The sequence below is a fragment of the Mesoplodon bidens genome, assembly GCF_964165515.1.
Source record: "Mesoplodon bidens genome assembly, chromosome: 11".
In the NCBI taxonomy this organism is placed as follows: Eukaryota; Metazoa; Chordata; class Mammalia; order Artiodactyla; family Ziphiidae; genus Mesoplodon; species Mesoplodon bidens.
Genome location: NC_138167.1, coordinates 21585548 through 21604306, shown reverse-complemented (window position 1 = coordinate 21604306; position 18759 = coordinate 21585548). Strand labels below are relative to the sequence as shown.

Below are 18759 nucleotides of genomic sequence, written 5' to 3'. Positions count from 1 at the left end.
CGAACAGTAATTATGTGAGGTGATGGAGGTATTAACTAACCTCATTGTGGTAGGTAATCTTTTCACAAAATATACATATATCAATATATATTGTACACCTTAAAGTTACACAATGTTGTATGTCAAGTATATCTCAGTAAAGCTGGAAAAAATGGGTAAAGGATTTGAAGAGACATTTCTCTAAAGAAAATACACAAATGGCCAATAAACACATGAAAGATGCTTAACATCATCAGTCATTCAGGAAATACAATTCAGTGTAACAAGGAGATACCACTTCACAAAGACTAGAATGAGCTTAATCAAAAAGCAAGTAATAACAAGTGTTGGTGAGGATGTGGAGAAATTGCTCTCATATACTGTTCATGGGAATGTAAAATGATGTGCCTGCTTTGGAAAACAGTCAGGCAGATGCTCTAAAAGTTAAACATAGAGTTATAAGACCCATCCATTCTAATTGAACTAGGTATATACCCAAGAAAATTGAAAACATATATCCACATAGAAACTTACACACAAGTATTCATAGCAGTATTATACATAATAGCCAAAAAATAGAAACAATTCAAATGTCCATCAACCAATGAACAGATAAACACAATGTGCTGTATCCTTATAATGAATATTATTTAGCAATAAAAAGGAATCAAGTACTGATACATGCTACAACATGGATGAAACATGAAAACATTACGTTAAAAAAAGTCACAAAAAGCCACATATTGTATGATTCCATTCATATGAAATGTCTAAAATAGGCAAATCCATAGAGATAGACAGATCTGTGGTTTCCAGGGGCAAGGGAAAGGGAGACCTAGGGAGTAGCTACTAATGGATATGGGCTTTTGGGGTAATGAAGTGTTCTCAAACTAGATAGTAATTATGGTTGCACAGCATGTGAATATACTAAAATCCAATGAACTGCACTCTTCAAAAGGGTAAACTTTATGGTATGGTTCTTAACTCTGGTTGTCAACCCCCCTTTTTTACAACTCAATACCAGATATATATGTTCACTGGAATGCATGAATCAAGGTAGACAGGGATGTATGTAATGTGTTTAGGGCAACAGAGTTGCAAAACAAAATAAGTAAACTTCCTTCACTATTTTCAGCAACTTTGTTAAAAGCAGTAACCCTGGGTTGCTTCCTTTACAAAAGGGATGATGCATTTCTAGAGAGTAAGCTATGAATATATATTTTCCTCCCGTGATTTCCATCATAATATCAGAGATTTTATAATTCTCTTAGAGTTGAAACTCTTTATCAAAAGAGGGCCTAAAATAGTAGCTCACTGTAAAGTTCTTATATACAACAGTAAGGATAACAAGAAGTGAAGCCCTTTTTATTTCTCCTTTAACTGGCAGCATTAAATGAAAAATAAGGTAGCAAGTACAAATGCAGTAACTGCAAAAGGTGGAAACCAGTTATTGCTTTGCATCAGTTTCAAAAACGATTTTATTGTTAAACAGTGTCACCTAAATACTCTTATAAAGAAAAATATTTCTACATTATAAAAGTAGGAGACAGAGGAAAATGTGTGTCAATTATATAGTAAAAGATATTATCTGGTCTTTGTCAAATGTATCTAGACCTAAAAAATTCATACATTTTCCAAACTCAAATGTGCATCACTGTCAGAAAAGTGATCAAGTCTATATGTTTTAGAATATATACTGAATATATACACATATACATGCCAGTTGAACTTGACAAAATTACATTTCAATCTAAAGTAAACTGAAACACACAAGTCAAGCTACTTTTAAATTTTAGAGAATATTAAAGAATAATAAAATACTAATTAAGCAGAAGTTTACAATTCAAGCAACACATAAATGTCAATGACTGCTTTTTTAAAATGGAATCAGCAAGGAAAAACATCAGACCTGCTTCATAGCTTCTACTCGCTTGTTGAGAGCTGTGGCTTGCTCAATCAGAGATTCTGCTGCATCGTCGTGATCTCTCAGTCTTTCAACAAGGGCTTTAGCATCAGCAAGTGCCTTCTCAATTGTGCAACTCATTTCTAAAGGAATATGGATAATTAAAAATGAAAATCAAGATTCAAAACAAAGCTGGCATAGCATCTTAGTTTCACATTAACACAGATATGCTTAAGCTACATCTGTTACTGGATTGCTCACTGTCTCGGAAGAAAAAATATCTAAGAACACCTGTGGTTTTGATTCTGTTAAGGTAGAAGAAACTCAAAAGTGAATTTAAAATAGTCAAAAAATACAATGCATATAAATATATATAATTATATAATTACATATATATATACACACACATATATGTGTGTGCGATCATACATGTATGATTTGCAGACATAATCAGAATGTATTTAAAACACCCTGAATTTACAGTGGGGAAAAAAAGTACACATCCAATGGATACATTTTATGTTTTATAGAAATTGTGCTCTTCATAAGGGCAAACCCTATCAAGTCATTTGTCATTTGTGAAAAAGGTCACTTTATTAGTCTTTATTCTGCAGTCAATGACTGTCAGGTCTCTGACCATAGACCCTTCCTAGCCTCTGCTTGGTCAGGTGACCTGAGACACCATTCACAAATGCACACTACTGACCAGCCAAAGTGGCCTCTATGTGTCATGCTATGCTCAAGTGTCAACCTCCTTCTGGAGGAACTTTGGCTTCTTATATAAAATTGCATTATAATCCTAACTCTTGCACTTTCCTTAGTGAATGGCAAAGAAAGTTTTAACTTAGAACAAAACTAGCCATTATGGGAAACTTCTGAGGTGTTAAAATCAATAATTAATATACATAAAAGGAGCTCAAAAAATTAGGAGGCAAAACATGAAGCAGCCAATAGTTATTGTAGTTTCTTCAACTGGTATGCTGAGACCTCAAAACAAAATTTTTTTTTTTTTTTTTTTTTCTTTTTGCGGTATGCGGGCCTCTCACTGCCGTGGCCTCTCCCGTTGCGGAGCACAGGCTCCGGACGCGCAGGCTCAGCGGCCATGGCTCACGGGCCCAGCCGCTCCGCGGCATATGGGATCCTCCCAGACCGGGGCACGAACCCGTATCCCCTGCATCGGCAGGCGGACTCCCAACCACTGCGCCACCAGGGAGGCCCCAAAATTTTAATCTTAAAATAATGTCTCTCAAAAACTTTAACCTTCTGAAACTTATCATTCTTGAATTTTTCTCTTTCTACTAAGTGTCACCTTACTTTCTATATAAGCTACCCTTTCTTCAAGATTTTCCCAAAAAATAAAATTACACTGTAAAATTACTAGGCCAGAAGACGGGTCTATAGATATTAAATTAAAACTCAGGTATAGAACCAAGTTAAGGGCTATAATGAAGGATTTTCATCAAGTTTAGGAAGACAGAAATTTGCTACAGAATGTAGGACTTATTTAGATCCTACTGCACTGGACTATAGTTCAGTTAATTATTAGCCCCTCAGATAGAGAAAAATGCAGTAAGTACAAAAGAGATTTAAATAACCCAACTGTGTAACATTTTAAAAGAAGGAAAGAAAACACATCAGGCCATTTTAGCAGGCTTTCATTTAAGGTTATATAGCAAAGATTCAAAATTGTAAACTAAATAAAGATGAAAAAACGTTCAAACAGTATTCTTGGTTGTACCCAACAGCTGAAGCAAAGGGTATACTGTGCTGTTATTATAAACAGGTTGAAAGCTGAATAAAAAGATTTAATCAAAATAAATTAAAATGTAAAACTGCCAATCTAGAAAATATTCATGACTAGACATTTCCAGAGAGCTTTAAGAATTAAGCTGGAAACTAATACGATTTCTGTCTCTCTAGATAAAACAACCAAAAGATTTGTCCTCTAATATCTAGGAGATTTAGATAAGCGTACTTCAAAATACTACAAGCAAAAGGGCAATTAAAGGAACCAATGCCTCCTACTGGCTAAAACACAAAAGGACAGCCATTCAAAATCTATCTAAGATGCTGCTCCAAGGGAGACATTAGCCTCCAATAATGCCTTGCCCTTCCTCTAAACTTCCAAGGGGAATAATCTAAAATTATAGATAGGTAATAGTATGGCTTTCCTATTTATGTGGGAGTTACTATATCTCCATATCTCCCATCAATCCCACTACTATAGAACACCAGATTCTTCAGAGTAAAATTTTAAAGTTATTTGTGGAAAAAAAAATTAAAAAGAGAAAAAAATATTTGTCTTACAGTAAAAATAACTGGTTGTAATAGATGGTGAAAGAAAATAAAAGAAACAAAGTCTAGAGAAAGTTATAAAAGATCTGAGAGAAGTAAAGTTTATCTTGATTTAACAGAAAAAGTCAAGTATGAGGAACCTCTGACAGTCCTAGGTTCCAACCTAGGATACTGTTAAATGATACTGTCGGGACTACTATGAGAAGAATACCTCTTTATGCTTTGTAACAACATGACATCTACAAACAATAGATCGGATGCGTTTCCAAATAAAATGCACTAAAGTTCCTATATATGATCAGATGATAGGTGATCTAGACATGAGAATACCTATATTGTGTGTAATTCAATAAGTTGCCCTCTCCCCAGAAGCCATGCTCCCAGAATTCTCTGGGCAAAGGGATCTACAGAGCCCTGAATCTAGATGGCATCTTTCCAGATAATCATAAATCTTTCTTTTTGAAATACGAAAAAGTTGGGACTTCCCTGGTGGTCCAGTGGTTAAGACTCCGTGCTCCCAATGCAGGGGGCCCAGGTTCAATCCCTGGTCAGGGAACTAGATCCTGCAAGGCCACAACTAAAGATCCCGCATGATGCAACAAAGACCCTGTGTGCCGCAACAAAGACCCCGCATAGCCAAATAAATAAAAAATAAATAAAATATATTTTTTTTAGGAAAAAGGGATATGAAAAAGTTAAGCTGTGTTCTAGGGTTATCAACATGACAACATGGCACCAAAGACCCACTGCCTATTAAATCCTATGCTTTGATTCAGTAGCTAAGGCTCACCCTCCCTGCCTCAGAGCAATCACAGGCCTCAACTAAATTAGTCAAAGCATCTTCAGAGTTTATACTAGGTCTTTATACCTAATGTTCCCATATGTAGTAAATCCCAACTGCTAAATGAAAGCACCCTAAATCATCTACTAGTGGAATAATTATGAAATGTACTTTCTCCACTTCATATTACCATCTTCTGGTACAAAACTCTTACTTCAACAACCATACCTACTGGAAGAAAATCTCGTGACTGTGTTCCCATGATTCAAGGAGTGTCCAAGCCCAAAGCAAAACCTTTGAACTCTCTAATACCAAATCCCGACTTTACTGTTTGTTAACGGGTTTTACATCAAACATGGAAAGTGACGTGCATCAGGCTTGATACATGACAGGCACTTCAGTCATACTGATAAAATTCAATTTCTTACCAGAAGCCAAACTCATCAAATGACTTAACTGTGGCCTTCTAAGATAGAGCAACTCGTTAAAATGAAAGAGTAAATACATACACTAATAGCTGAATTGTTTTTGGAATAATTCACTTCTTTAAATGCCGCAAGGAAGTTCCTCAGATATCCTTTAAAAAACAACAAATACATTAACTACTTGATGGCTTGATGCTACCTAAAATAATAAGGTAGAGATGCACAGTAAAAAAAAAGATTCTAAAGCTAGTATCGTATATTACAGATACTACTGAACTACTTTAAAGTACATAGTTATAAAAACATTACTTTTACTAAAAGTCCTATGCAAAGATTTCACGTAAAACAATAAAATCATAAGAAATCCATGGAGAAGTCAAAGATTCCATCACAGACACACAAAATCTGGCCTGCCAAATTCCAGAAAGAAACATGGGATGATCAGGTTATAAAATCCATGAGTATAAGAGCTGACATAATCAGGATGGCTACCTGATAGCACCAGACAAAACCTCGAATGAACACTAACTCATTCCAGTAGAAAAAGATTAGCCACAATATTAAACACTGATGGGAAAATTGCTTGGATGGCAGAGGATATGGCCCAGTACACACCTTATTTATAAATAAATGTATCCGGAAAAACTGTAAAGGTGAAGCGAGGACTAAAACCATTCTTAAAGGACATTTTGAACATCTCCAAGTGGATTTTATAGGGTTGCCCCCCTCTATGGTTTAGGACTACATAACATTCCTAAATATACGAGCAATGTATGGGCTTCCCTGGTGGCGCAGTGGTTGAGAGTCCGCCTGCCGATGCAGGGGACGTGGGTTCGTGCCCCGGTCCGGGAGGATCCCACGTGCCGCGGAGCGGCTGGGCCCGTGGGCCATGGCCGCTGAGCCTGCGCGTCCGGAGCCTGTGCTCCGCAACGGGAGAGGCCACAACAGTGAGAGGCCCGCATACCACAAAAAAAAAAAAAAAAAAAAAAAAAATGTCAATTGTAAACAAACATATATATTGTAATACTAGAGAAATCCCTAAAAAAAGCAGTATGGAGATAAGAGTTAAAATCATAACAGATGAATTAAAATGAATAAAAAGTTTTAATAACCCAAAAGAAGGAGAAAAGGGGAAAGGAACAAAACACTGAGGGTACAAACAGGAATCAAATAAGATGGTGGATCTAAATACAAACATATTAATAACTACACTAAATATAAATGTTCTAAACACATTAGAACATGCAGTCTGATAATCTAATTCTTTAATTAGGATTTAAAACAGGACCCAATTAGATGTTGTCTACACGAAACTCACTTCAAATATGATATAGGTAGGTTAAAAGTAAAAGGATGGAAAGAGACACACTATATAAACACCAATCAAAAGAAAGCCAGTGTACTAATAATAAGTACACAAAAAGGTGCTCAACATGATTAGCCATCAGGGAACTGAAGATCAAAATAACAAGATTCTACTTCATATCTACTAGGCTGGCTATATAATAAAAAAGATAGTAAGTGTTGGCTAGGATGTAGAGAATTTGGAGCTTTCATGGACTGCTGGTTGGAATGTAAAATGGTGCAGCCACTTTGGAAACCAGACTGGCAGTTCCTCAAAAGGTTAAACACATGATCTAGCAATTCTCCGCCTAGGTACACACCAAGAAAATGAAAACATGTCCTTGCAGAAAACTGTACATGAATGTTCATAGCAACACTATTCATAATAGCTCCAAAGTAGAAATAGCCCAAATGTCCAACAACTGAAAAATGAATAAATAAAATGTGATACAGTGAATATTTCTTGACCCAAAAAAAAGAGGAATGATGTACTGACATAAGCTACAAAATGGATGAAACTTGAAAAATTATGCTAAGTGAAAGAAGCCGGTCACAAAGGAGCACATATTTTGATTCCATTTACATGAAATGTCCACAGCATGCACATTCATATAGGCAGAAAGTAGATTAGTGACTTGGCTAGGGTCAAAGGGAGAGGGGGAAGATCAGGGGAATGCGTAGTGACTTAATGGGCATAGCTTTCTGGAGTGAAGAAAATATTCTAAAATTGATTGTGGTGATGGTTGCACAACTCTGTGAATATACAAAAAAAACATCAAATTGTACACATTAAATGATGGAATATTATGGTATGCGAAACTGTATCTCAATAAAGGCATTATATTTAAAAAAGAGAGCTGGTGGCTGTATTAATACTAGATGGGGGACTTCCCTGGTGGTGCAATGGTTAAGAATCCACCTGCCAATGCAGAGGACATGGGTTCAAGCCCTGGTCCAGGAAGATCCCAAATGCTGCGGAGGAACTAAGCCCATGCGCCACAACTACTGAGCCTGTGCTCTAGAGCCCGCCAGCCACAACTACTGAGCCTGCATGCCACAACTACTGAAGCCCGCACACCTAGAGCTCGTGCTACACAACAAGAGAAGCCCGCACACCACAACGAAAAGCAGCCCCCGCTCACTGCAGCTAGAGAAAACCCGCGCACAGCAACAAAGACCCAACGCAGCCAAAAATAAATAAATAAATTTATTTTTAAAAATATATTAGATGAATTAGACTTTAGAGAAAAGAAAATTACCAGGGATAAAAGAGGGGCAATACATAGTTGATAAAAGGGCCAACTCACCAAGAACACATAAGAATCCTAAACATATATGTACCCAACTAGAGAGCTTCAAAATCAAATAAAAACTGAAAAAAATAAATAGACATATCCTCACTTACTGCTGAAATCCTCAACACTTCTTTCTCAGTAACTGATGGAACCAGTACACAGAAAATCAGCAACGATATAGAAGAAATGAACAAACTCCATCAACTAAGTAGACTGAATTGATATTTTATAAAACACTATAACCAACAACAGCAGAATACACATGATTTTAAAGTACACATGGGACATTCACTAGGATAGAGTATATCCTGGATCAAAAAACAAACCTTAACAAATTTAAAAGAACTGCAGTCATACAAATTATGTTCTCTGAACATAATGGAATTAAACTAAAATAAATAACAAAGAGACAACAAGAAAATCTCTAAATCTCTCTAAATATTTGGAAATTAAACAACACACATAAGTAATCCATGAGACAAAAAGAAAGTCTTTTTGGAAATTAGAAAATATTTTGATCTAAATACAAGATATCAAAATTTTGGCATGCATGTAAAGCAGGAAATTTATACACTAAATACTTATATAAGAAAACTAGAAAGATATCAAATCAATTATCTAAGCCTCAACCTTATGAAATAAGGAAAAGAAAAGCAAAATAAACACAAAGTAAACAGAAAGAAGGAAATAATACAAGAGCAGAAATTAATGAAACTGAAAACAGGAAAACAACAGAAAAAAAACCAATGAAACCAAAAACTAGTTCTTTGAAAAAGCAAAAAAAGTTGATAAACCTCTAGTGTAACTGACCAAGAAAAAAAAGAGAGAAGACATAAATTACCAATGTCAGGAATGAAAGAAGGGATATCACTGCAGACTCCTAATTCATTAATAGGATAAGTGAATACAATAATAAATTTCATACACATGAATTGGATGAAATGGACAAATTCTTTAAAAACCACAAACTACATAAAGTCATACAAGATGCAACTATTAGTAATAATTATTATAGCTATAACTATTAAATACCTGTAACTATTCTATAGTCCTACAACTATTAAAAACATTGTATTCGTAGTTAAAAATCTTCTGCCCAAAATCTCTAGACTCAAGTGGTTTCAATGGCAAATTCAACCAAATGGCCAAAATAATTTTGAAAACAAAATTGGAGAAATCACACTTCTAAATTTTAAGACTTACTATAAAGCTATAGCAGTCAAGATGGCATGGTGTTGGCAGAGCCAGTTAGATAAAACAGAACAGAGTCCAGAAATAAGCCCACAGAAACACGACCAACTGATTTTTGAAGAAGGTGTAAAGGCAAGTCAAAGGAGAAAGGATAGCCTTTTCAGCAAATGGTGCTGGGAGACTGGACATCTGCATGCCAACAAGTTAACCCTGAAGTAATTCTTACAATTTTCACAAAAATTAACTCCAAATGGACCATAGATCTAAATGTAAAATGAAAAATGGTAACACTTCTAGAAGAAAAAACAGGAGAAAATCTTTGTGACCTGGGGTTAAGCAAACACTTTTTAGACATGATACCAAAAGCTTGATTCAAAAAAGGAAAATTCAGTAAACTGGACGTCATCAAAATTAGAAACTTTTGCTCTGGCAAACACTGTTAAGACAGTCTGAAAAGACAAGCTATAGACTAGAAGAAGATACAAATCACATATCTGACACAGGACTTGTATTCAGAATACATAAAAACCTCTCAAAACTAACAATAAGGTAATAATCTAATTTTTAAAAATGAGCAAAAGATTTTATCACTTAACCAAAAAAATATATGGATGGCAAAAAAAGCACATGAAAAGATATTCAACATCATTAGCCATTAAAGAAAAGCAATTAAATCCATGATGAGCTCCACTACACCTCTTTTAAAATGGATAAAATAGAAAGCATTGACATACCAAGTGCTGGCACGGAACTCTCACACAATGCTGGTGAGAATGCAAAATAACATGGTTATTTTGGAAAATGGTTTAGCAGTTTCTGAAAAGTTAAATGTATTCTACCATATGACCCAGGAATACCAATTCTGGGTATTTACTGTAGAGAAATGAGTGGATAAACAAACTGCAGGGCTTCCCTGGTGGCGCAGTGGTTGAGAGTCCGCCTGCCGATGCAGGGGACATGGGTTCGTGCCCCGGTCCGGGAGGATCCCACGTGCCGTGGAGCGGCTGGGCCCGTGAGCCATGGCCGCTGAGCCTGCGCGTCCGGAGCCTGTGCTCCGCAATGGGAGAGGCCACAACAGTGAGAGGCCCGCGTACCGCAAAAAAACAACAACAACAAACTGCAGTACATACCTTCCATACAATGAAATACTACTCAGCAATAATATGGAATGAAGCACTGATACAGGCAACAACATAGGTGAATCTCAAAAATATTATGCTGACTAAGTGAAAGAAGACAATCTCAAAAGGTTACATACTGCTTCCATTTACCTGGCACTGCCCAAAGGACAAAACCACAGCGGTAGATAAGAGGGTACATAAGAGATCAGTGGTTGTCAGGAGCTGGGAGTGGGAGTGGGCACGGGGTCGGGGGGAGAAGGGTATGGCACATGAGAGTATTCTGAAATAATGGATAGTTCTGTATCCTGATTGCGGTGGAATCTGTACACGTTAAAATGAATAGAACTATATTGCAAAAAAGGGCATAATACGTTAATTTTAAAACTTAAAAAAAAATCATTATCTGTCCCCAAGGTTTTACCTTTGTCTTTAATTCATCAGCTGTTTATTTGCATGCGTGGTATAAGGAAGATATCTAATTATATTTTCCTTTTCTCACGTGGACAACTAGTTGCACCAGTTCCCATTTATTGGATAGTACGTTCTTCCCCCACTGAACTGTAATGCCACACCTGTTGTATGTTTTTTCAGTAAATGTATGGGTATGTTTCTGAGCTCTCTATTCTACCTCTGGATCTGTTATCTATCTTTACATCAATACGCTGCCTCAACTGTTACAGTTGTAAAGTAACTCTTGCTATCTGATATGGCAAGTCATCTTTTCCTTCTTCAAAAGTGTGTTAGCCTTTTCTCCAACCTAATTCAATCTAAATGGACCTCTAGAGCACTCCAGGGTAAAATCAAACCGCTAGGTGATCATTTTAATTAATTCCAACTGTTGGTAGCTTTCTGAGCCTGAGTAATACAACCTTATACCGAATCTTGCTCATTGGGATAACTGTTATTTCCATTTTATCAATGAGGAAACAGACTCAGGATTTCAAAGGTAAGGAGCTGACTGACAGCACCATGTAGCAAGGAAGGAGCCAAGCTAGTACCAGAAATAGAACTTCTGACCCCAGTCTAGTGGATATTCATGAGCCAAGATGGCTCTCCAGGGCCCTGTTTGCTTTTACCTATATAAAGACTATCCTGGTCTCCTGGGTGGAAAAACAAAGCAAATTCCTTGACCCTACTCCACCAATGAGACTTCCAAAGTATTATATAAATTGCATTTCAAACCAGCAATAGAAAATAAATGGAAGTGTAAATGAAGATGAAAAATAACAAATATTTAATATTTTTCTGCATAACCAATAAAAGCCTAGTACCTATTTTAACCAGCCATCACAGTTAATTATAAGACTGTTAAAAACAAGAAAACAGGCCCCCAAATGCCATGTCACTTATGCTAAGCCCCAAACATCACCAAACCAAGACTTAACTTACAGTTTTGGCCTCTTCCAGAAATGGAACCTTAAATGTGTCAATCAGGAATCACTGTGAGGTAATTTGTCTGACAGATCCCTGCCGTCCCCTAAAGGACAGTGACCTTGTCCCAACCAATCTGCTTTTTGTTAGTATAACTTCCTTGTCCCTTCTCCTATAAAAGTCTTTCATTTTGTACAGCTCCTTGGAACTCCTTTCTGCTAGATGGGATGCAGCCTGATTCATGAGTCGTTGAACAAAGCCAATAAGATTTTTAAAGTTTACTCAGTTGAATTTTGTTTTTTAAGGTGACCAATTAGGCCTTCTGAAACTAGAATTAACATCCACTTTAAAAAACATTCTCTAGATTGCATAATGAAATACTACTATCAAAACGAACTACATTTGAAATTTCTTTTGTAACTATAAAAACATACCTGTTCAGGGAAAGGAATTATAAATAGCAGGTAATTAAAGGCATACCTTTATTAGCATTTCAGAAAAACAGTGACACAAAGTTTCTATGACTCTGCATGTTCATTTCCTGTATGTAAAACCACAGAAAAGTTTAAAATATTTTATAATATGCATTTACTTTGCCACCTTTTTTGAAAACCATTGTGCTTTTCCCCCGCACTGTTTGGCTGGTAACTGGAGTGGGAGGAAGATTGTTTTCCACATTCTCTAACAAGTTTTAAATTTTAAAAGACTCCAGTTTAAAAAAAAAAGATATTCTCAATTTATCTATGTTTAGAGAGCATGTCTTAACTAGTCACACTTAACTAGTGTACTTACTTACATTATCTTCTATAGGTAGGTTCCTATTATAGGTAAAGTTTTTTAAAGCAGTTCCCCGCCCTCCACATTAGCCACATTCTCACCCACTTTACCACCCAAAGACATTCACAGTCAGACTCCTGGCAGAGGGTTCAGAACACTGTGCTGCTGATAAAAGAGAAACCACCCACCCGAGACAGAAACTGCCAGCTGTTAGTTTTAGATTTTGGTTAAGAAAAATTTAAAGAAATTCAAACCACTCTTCTTTCTCCTTTATCCACAAATCCATTACCCTATAGCTGGAACTACACAGAAATACTGTGACCGCTGACATACCACAGAAGTGTCTATCAATGTCAACAATCTAGTTTAAATTTTTTTATTGTTCAGGCAGGTGCCTCTAAAGTTAATTAGTAGATAATATTAACTGACACATATGGAAATATAAAAAGTCCTAGTTTAAAAAGTCCTAGTTATGGCTTTCTTAGAAACTTATAAAGAGATCAAGAAGGAAAACATGTAAATGATAAATCACATTTTTTTTTCTTTGCGGTACGCGGGCCTCTCACTGTTGTGGCCTCTCCCGTGCCGGAGCACAGGCTCTGGACACGCAGGCTCAGCGACCATGGCTCACGGGCCCAGCCGCTCCGCGGCATGTGGTATTTTCCGGGACCGGGGCACGAACCCGTGTCCCCTGCATCGGCAGGCGCACTCTCAACCACTGCGCCACCAGGGAAGCCCAAATTACATACTTTGTAAAAGCATCTTATACAGACATAGCACTGTATCTGAAAGCACAAAAAATTTTCACTGTCCTTGAAAATGATGTAATGAACACATGTTTGGAGTTTTATGAAGCTGCTTTATGAAGAAAATGAATTTTTAAAGTCAGAAGAAACAATTTGAAAGTAAGGACACAGGAGAATTTTTTTTTAATTATACGTTACCTTGGAATTGTGGCTAAATATAAGTTGCATACACCTGTATGTTCAAACAGGTATGACAATTCAAGAAGGACCTAACTTAATCTAAACCAGTTATTTCTAACCTATGGGCAAGGAATCATTGGAAGGGCTGCATGGATGTACATATACCAAGCATGGTCTGTAGTCTAAATGTTTCTCTCACATATATAGTCCACTATTTTTAATAGAGACTAGTAATAATAAAATACAAAAGCATTTAAAAGCATAATAGTCTTTTTGCCACTATGCACAATCTCAACTAACAGATACTAAAAGTACAATTACTTGTGTATTGGTGGTACAGGGTTCCTCATATTCAAAACAGGTCAGGGTTCTTAAAGCTAATATACAAGGTTCCTCTGGCTCTAAAATTCTACACTTTTAAGGATGCTAAGGACTCCTACTCCTATGGTGAATCTTCAGAACTATAACACCTGCTATGTGCCAAGCATTGGTCTAACTTTTGTTACAAAGATGAATAAGACGTGATCCCAGGCTCAAGCTCAAATTAGCGCAAGAGACAGATACTTGAACAGATAATGTTATACAACCTAACAAATACTGCACAAGTACCTTCTCAAGTGCTTTGGGAACACCGTGGTACTATCAATATCATCTGTGGGAGGCTGAGAAGACAATGGTCTATGAATTGGATCTTGAAAGTTGGTTTTTAAAAAAAAAAAGGGAAAGCACATACAAAGGCACTGAGTTGTGAAAGTGCTTGCATGTTTGGAGAAATATCCAGCAGTCTGGCATGACTGGGTATTGAAGTATTTGGAGGAGAGGCAAAATAAGACGAAAAAGGTAGAATGGATTGGAACAGACAGTATAAGGTCCTAAGTGGTATGCTTAACAATTAGGACTTAATTCTATCAGCAATACGGTTATTCAAAAAGCTTAAAGAGGGCTTCCCTGGTGGCGCAGTGGTTAAGAGTCCGCCTGCCGATGCAGGGGACACGGGTTCGTGCCCCTATCCCGGAAGATCCCACATGCCGCGCAGCGGCTGGGCCCACGAGCCATGGCCGTGGAGCCTGTGTGTCCGGAGCCTGTGCTCCGCAACGGGAGAGGCCACAGCAGTGAGAGGCCCGCGTACAGCAAAAAAAAAAAAAAAAAAAAAAAAAAAAAAAAAGCTTAAAGAAAGTATTGATATGAACAGATTTGTATTTCAGAATGGTAACTCTAGGGAAGGATGATGGTGGGGAAATCATCTGGTGAAAGAAAAAGAAATAGCATCGTGCAGTGCAAGTGGAAATACCCAGTCAAGGATGAGCCTTAGGTTCCTAGTTTGGACAGCAGGATGGACACCGGTACCATTATCTGAGATGGGATACATAAAAAAGGCAGGAAGAAAACCAAGAAAAGAGTAGGATTCTTCAGAGGGCAGTTTCCAGACAGTATGGTTATCCATGAAGAGTACCAGGAAAAAAGTAATATTTCTTGGAGGGCAGTTTCAAGAAAGAGGGAATGGTCCTCCATGTCATATGCAAAGAGGTACACTGAAAACTGAAAAGGACCCCTTTTGCATCCCTGCCGACCACCCCCCAACCCCGCCCCACAAACGGTGAGCTCCCAGGTGGGTTAGGCAGGAAGAAAACAGAGAAGGAAGGTGTGTCCACAGGGTTAGGGCCAAGGTTTTTCATCGAACTTTCCGCACCTCAGTTCCGGAAAGAGGTGCTCAGAGCTGAACAAGGACAGGAAGTACCGCGCCCAGGAACTGGCAGCCGGTAGTTCAAGAGGTGGTGCAAAGCACCATCGGGGAAGGAAGCTTCCGACTCCCTATGCCCGCTCTGGTCCCTGGGCTGATTCCACTTACTCTGGTCTCAATCCCTCGCAGCCGTCAGCTGTGGCGGTTAGGACTCAAAGCCTCGGCCAACGGGAACCTATGCACCCAGGGGAAGAGACTCCTCTTGCCTGTTCAGCTTCTTCAGCGAGCAGACGCAGAACCAAGCAGAGGCAGTGCAGGGGCGGCCGGGGTTAATCAGAGGTGCTCAGCCCCATCACTGGCCAAGGGAAAACCCCCGTTCACCGCCTCCGACCAGCGCTCTCAGAGAGCTTCAACCTCGCGAGATTTCCTTCCTCGCGTAACCGTGGGGGCAGAGCCCAGCGATTTTTTTGAGGCCTCTAGCTGACATGCGCGAGAGTTAGGGGCGGGCCTCCCCACTAATCCACCCTCAAACTTTCTCTCGGCCTCTCGCAAAGTCTCGCGAATTTTGCTAGGGGAAACGGGCCTGGGTGGAGAGACGGAGAAGGGGAGATCTGGTGGGCGGGCCTTGCGCTTAGGGGACCGTAGCACCGTTAGCCGGTGCTGTGGTTGGTACTTCGCTCGTGGGGAGGCTCTCAGGTCGCCCGGATCAATTTTCCCAATGGGTGACTGGAAAATTAGGGGGTAGAAAATCTTGAGGGTCGGAGGCATTTTTTTCTTGGCTCCGCCCTCTTCCTGTTAGAGACCTGGGCGTCTGGCCCGCAGAGGGGGAAGGGCAGCTTGGCGGGGCTGCCGAAGAGTGCTTTGCGCACGCGCCAGTCCGAGTGTGTGAGTGTTTGTGTTCACGCGCAGGCGCGCGCGCTCCTGCGTTTAAGAAGCTTGGGAAGGACCGGTGTGTTAGGAGATGAGCGGGGAAAGCATAGTCCCCTGTCTTTGGTACCAGACACTCCTGACTGTGCGCTGACCCTCCCCACCCAGCCAGCAGCCTTTTCCAGAGAGGCTGTGGTGCATAGCCTCTGTTCGTTTTCACTGCAGGACCAGGCACGAAAGTAAGCGAACCTCGATCCTGAGGTCTTCCTTATCCACTCACCTTGTACTCCACCCCCTCCCCCCCCCCCCCAGTTTCCAGCAGAGTGTGTCTAGGTTTCTCAAAGAAGAGTTTTGCATGAAGGGGAAATGCATTGGAAAGCAGGAGAAGAAAATAGCTGGATTGTAAAAAGTCGGTTCGTTTTAATGAACACTTCTGCTGTGTTTACCCTGTGCTTTTCGAATATGGTTTGTCTATTCAGTATAAGATTTTATTAGCGAAGCAAGGGAGTTCTTATAAGAAAAAGTTTCAAAAGTTCCTCCTTCCCACCATGTGATGGTAGCACCTAAGTTTTTCTGTTCTACATGATGAATTACCGTGGTGTTTCAGAAGCTAAGGTGGCGAGTGTGAATTTGAGGTCCTTATCCTAATGCGAAGACCAGATATGCAGTTATCTTAGGAGATGTTTGTTATGTTTTGAGCTTACCTTTTGTTGTCACTCTTTCCAGTTCATTCTTTCTCCCCAATCCCCACCCTTTTTCAGAAGTCTTGAGATTTTTTGGAGGGAAGCCCCCAAATGCTGACTTATATTACTTTAGGGGTTTATATTTGATTGATGTCAATTAGCAAGGATCATCAAAAGTGTGTTTGAAGAGTGTTTGTCGTTTATTTTGTTTGGTATTATGTAAGGGAAACAAATAAGATTCTTTGTAAAAATGTTTTCTTCTGGCAAATTTAAGTTCATTCCAAAAGCAAAAAATATCTGCATGTATTGTAATCTGCCTGTGTCTGGTAGAATGACAGGTGAATATGGTGTAGCTCATCCCTTGAATTGTTACTTTCTGGTCATGACCTCATTAAATCTTGTCCTTTGTTCGGTAAATTTCTTTGACTGCTGATTATTCATGTTCCCTATCAAATCTTGAGGAAAAGACGCATTCGTTAGAAATAATTTAAGATATTAAATGTTACATATAAGATGTTTGGCTAATATATTTTATCCCTTACAGGTTAAAACAAAATGAAGATTTTTTCGGAATCTCATAAAACAGTATTTGTTGTGGATCACTGCCCTTACATGGCAGAATCATGCAGACAGCATGTCGAGTTTGATATGCTGGTGAAGAATAGGACCCAAGGAATCATCCCTTTGGCTCCTATATCTAAGTCATTGTGGACTTGCTCAGTAGAATCTTCCATGGAATATTGTAGAATAATGTATGATATATTTCCTTTCAAAAAGCTGGTGAGTGTGAAGTACAAGTAAAATCATGATTTGGGGGATGTACTTGACTACTTTTTACACTTTTTATATATGACTTTGCTTTAGATTTGACTTACAACTGTTTATTTACTACTTTAAAAGTGTAGTATATAGAACTCCCCTTTGGGGTTAATATATGTATTTAATTGGGGCCAACAACAATAATAACAGCTAACGATTATGGAGCACTTATGTGTGCTTCATATTAACTCCTTTAACTCTTACAGCAGTCCTATGAGGTAGCTACTGTAATTACTGGGACAGTATTCAAAGTGTATAAAACCAGAATGGAACAGACACCACTGAGAACTGTTGCCAGCCTAAGCAGAAGGGATGTTGGCTGAAAGCACTTTGTCAGAATGTGTTGGTATGTTCCATCTGAATATCAGCCTTGTTTATTACTGCCTTGTTGGAGAGGCAGAAACTGAGGTAGAGAGAAGCAGTTTGCCCTGAGTCATGTAGCTAGTTAGAGGAAGAACCAGAATTTGAACCTGGCTGCTTACAGTTTTAGTGAAAGTGTCCTAAATTGCTGCAGGATTTGGCCATATTGTAAAGAATGTTCTTAAGAATGCTAAGAGGAAATTGTTTTTATCAGTAAGAAGAGAAATTGAAGATAGATAGAAACTCCAAGTGTGAAAATTATCTTCAGTTTTCAGAATCCCAACTGTTTTATTTTGGGAAAGTCATTTGGTTAAGCCACAAGTGGATGCTTTGCTTTCTGTCTCATTTGGAGCAGCATAGGCTGGGACCTAGCCTGTTCATAGACCGGCACAGGCACAGCAGTAACAGTAAGGTTGAACACAGAGAGGCTAATATATATTATACATTCAGATATGTTCCAAATTAAAATATAAATTGTTTTAGTCCTTCTGTAAATTGTGTATCATGTAAGGTAAAAAGGATACATGAGAGGAAGCATAATGTAGTGATTTAGCGCACAGGTTTCGGTTCAAGTCCTGGCATCATTAAGCTGCCGGCAGTGTGACCTTGATCTTTTTGCTTCATCTCTCCAAGCCTCAGTTTCCTCCCATGTAAGCATAACACCTCCTTCCTATGATTGTTATAAGATTTCAATGAGGTAATGTGAGTAAAGTGGCCAGTAAAATATGTTCCTGTCAGGTAAGTCTTAGGAGAAAAGGCTGCTTATCAAACTTACTGGGGAAGCAGAATGAGTATTACATGGATAATAGGAAAAAAGATCATGAATTAGATCATATAGTCCAGGGGAAGGAAGTAATCTCACCCTCCTCCCAAAAGGGAACATAGCCATCATTTGATATATTTTCTAATGTATACTTACTGTTATCATCTTACCTGATACT

The 18759-nt window shown here is 38.5% G+C and overlaps 2 protein-coding genes across 4 annotated transcripts in view; one reads left to right on the top strand and one right to left on the bottom strand.

Moving 5' to 3' along the window:
• Nucleotides 1-15531, bottom strand: part of FGFR1OP2 (FGFR1 oncogene partner 2) — a 32752-nt gene extending 17221 nt beyond the window's left edge. The window contains exons 1-2 of one of the 2 annotated variants that reach the window (XM_081249218.1): nucleotides 15258-15531; nucleotides 1889-2025 (exon numbers count right to left, since the gene is read on the bottom strand). In XM_081249218.1, the coding sequence (XP_081105344.1) occupies nucleotides 1889-2023 (135 nt within the window). In that variant the 5' untranslated portion in view covers nucleotides 2024-2025; nucleotides 15258-15531. The remainder of the gene's footprint in view (nucleotides 1-1888; nucleotides 2026-15257) is intronic. The other variant, XM_081249217.1, reaches the window with a different exon arrangement.
• Nucleotides 15532-15673: 142 nt separating this feature from the next.
• INTS13 (integrator complex subunit 13) overlaps nucleotides 15674-18759 on the top strand; it is a gene marked incomplete at its 3' end in the record, with an annotated part of 33732 nt that continues 30646 nt past the window's right edge. For both annotated transcript variants that reach the window (XM_081249552.1, XM_081249551.1), the window contains exons 1-2: nucleotides 15674-16195; nucleotides 17184-17419. In XM_081249552.1, the coding sequence (XP_081105678.1) occupies nucleotides 17195-17419 (225 nt within the window). In that variant the 5' untranslated portion in view covers nucleotides 15674-16195; nucleotides 17184-17194. The remainder of the gene's footprint in view (nucleotides 16196-17183; nucleotides 17420-18759) is intronic.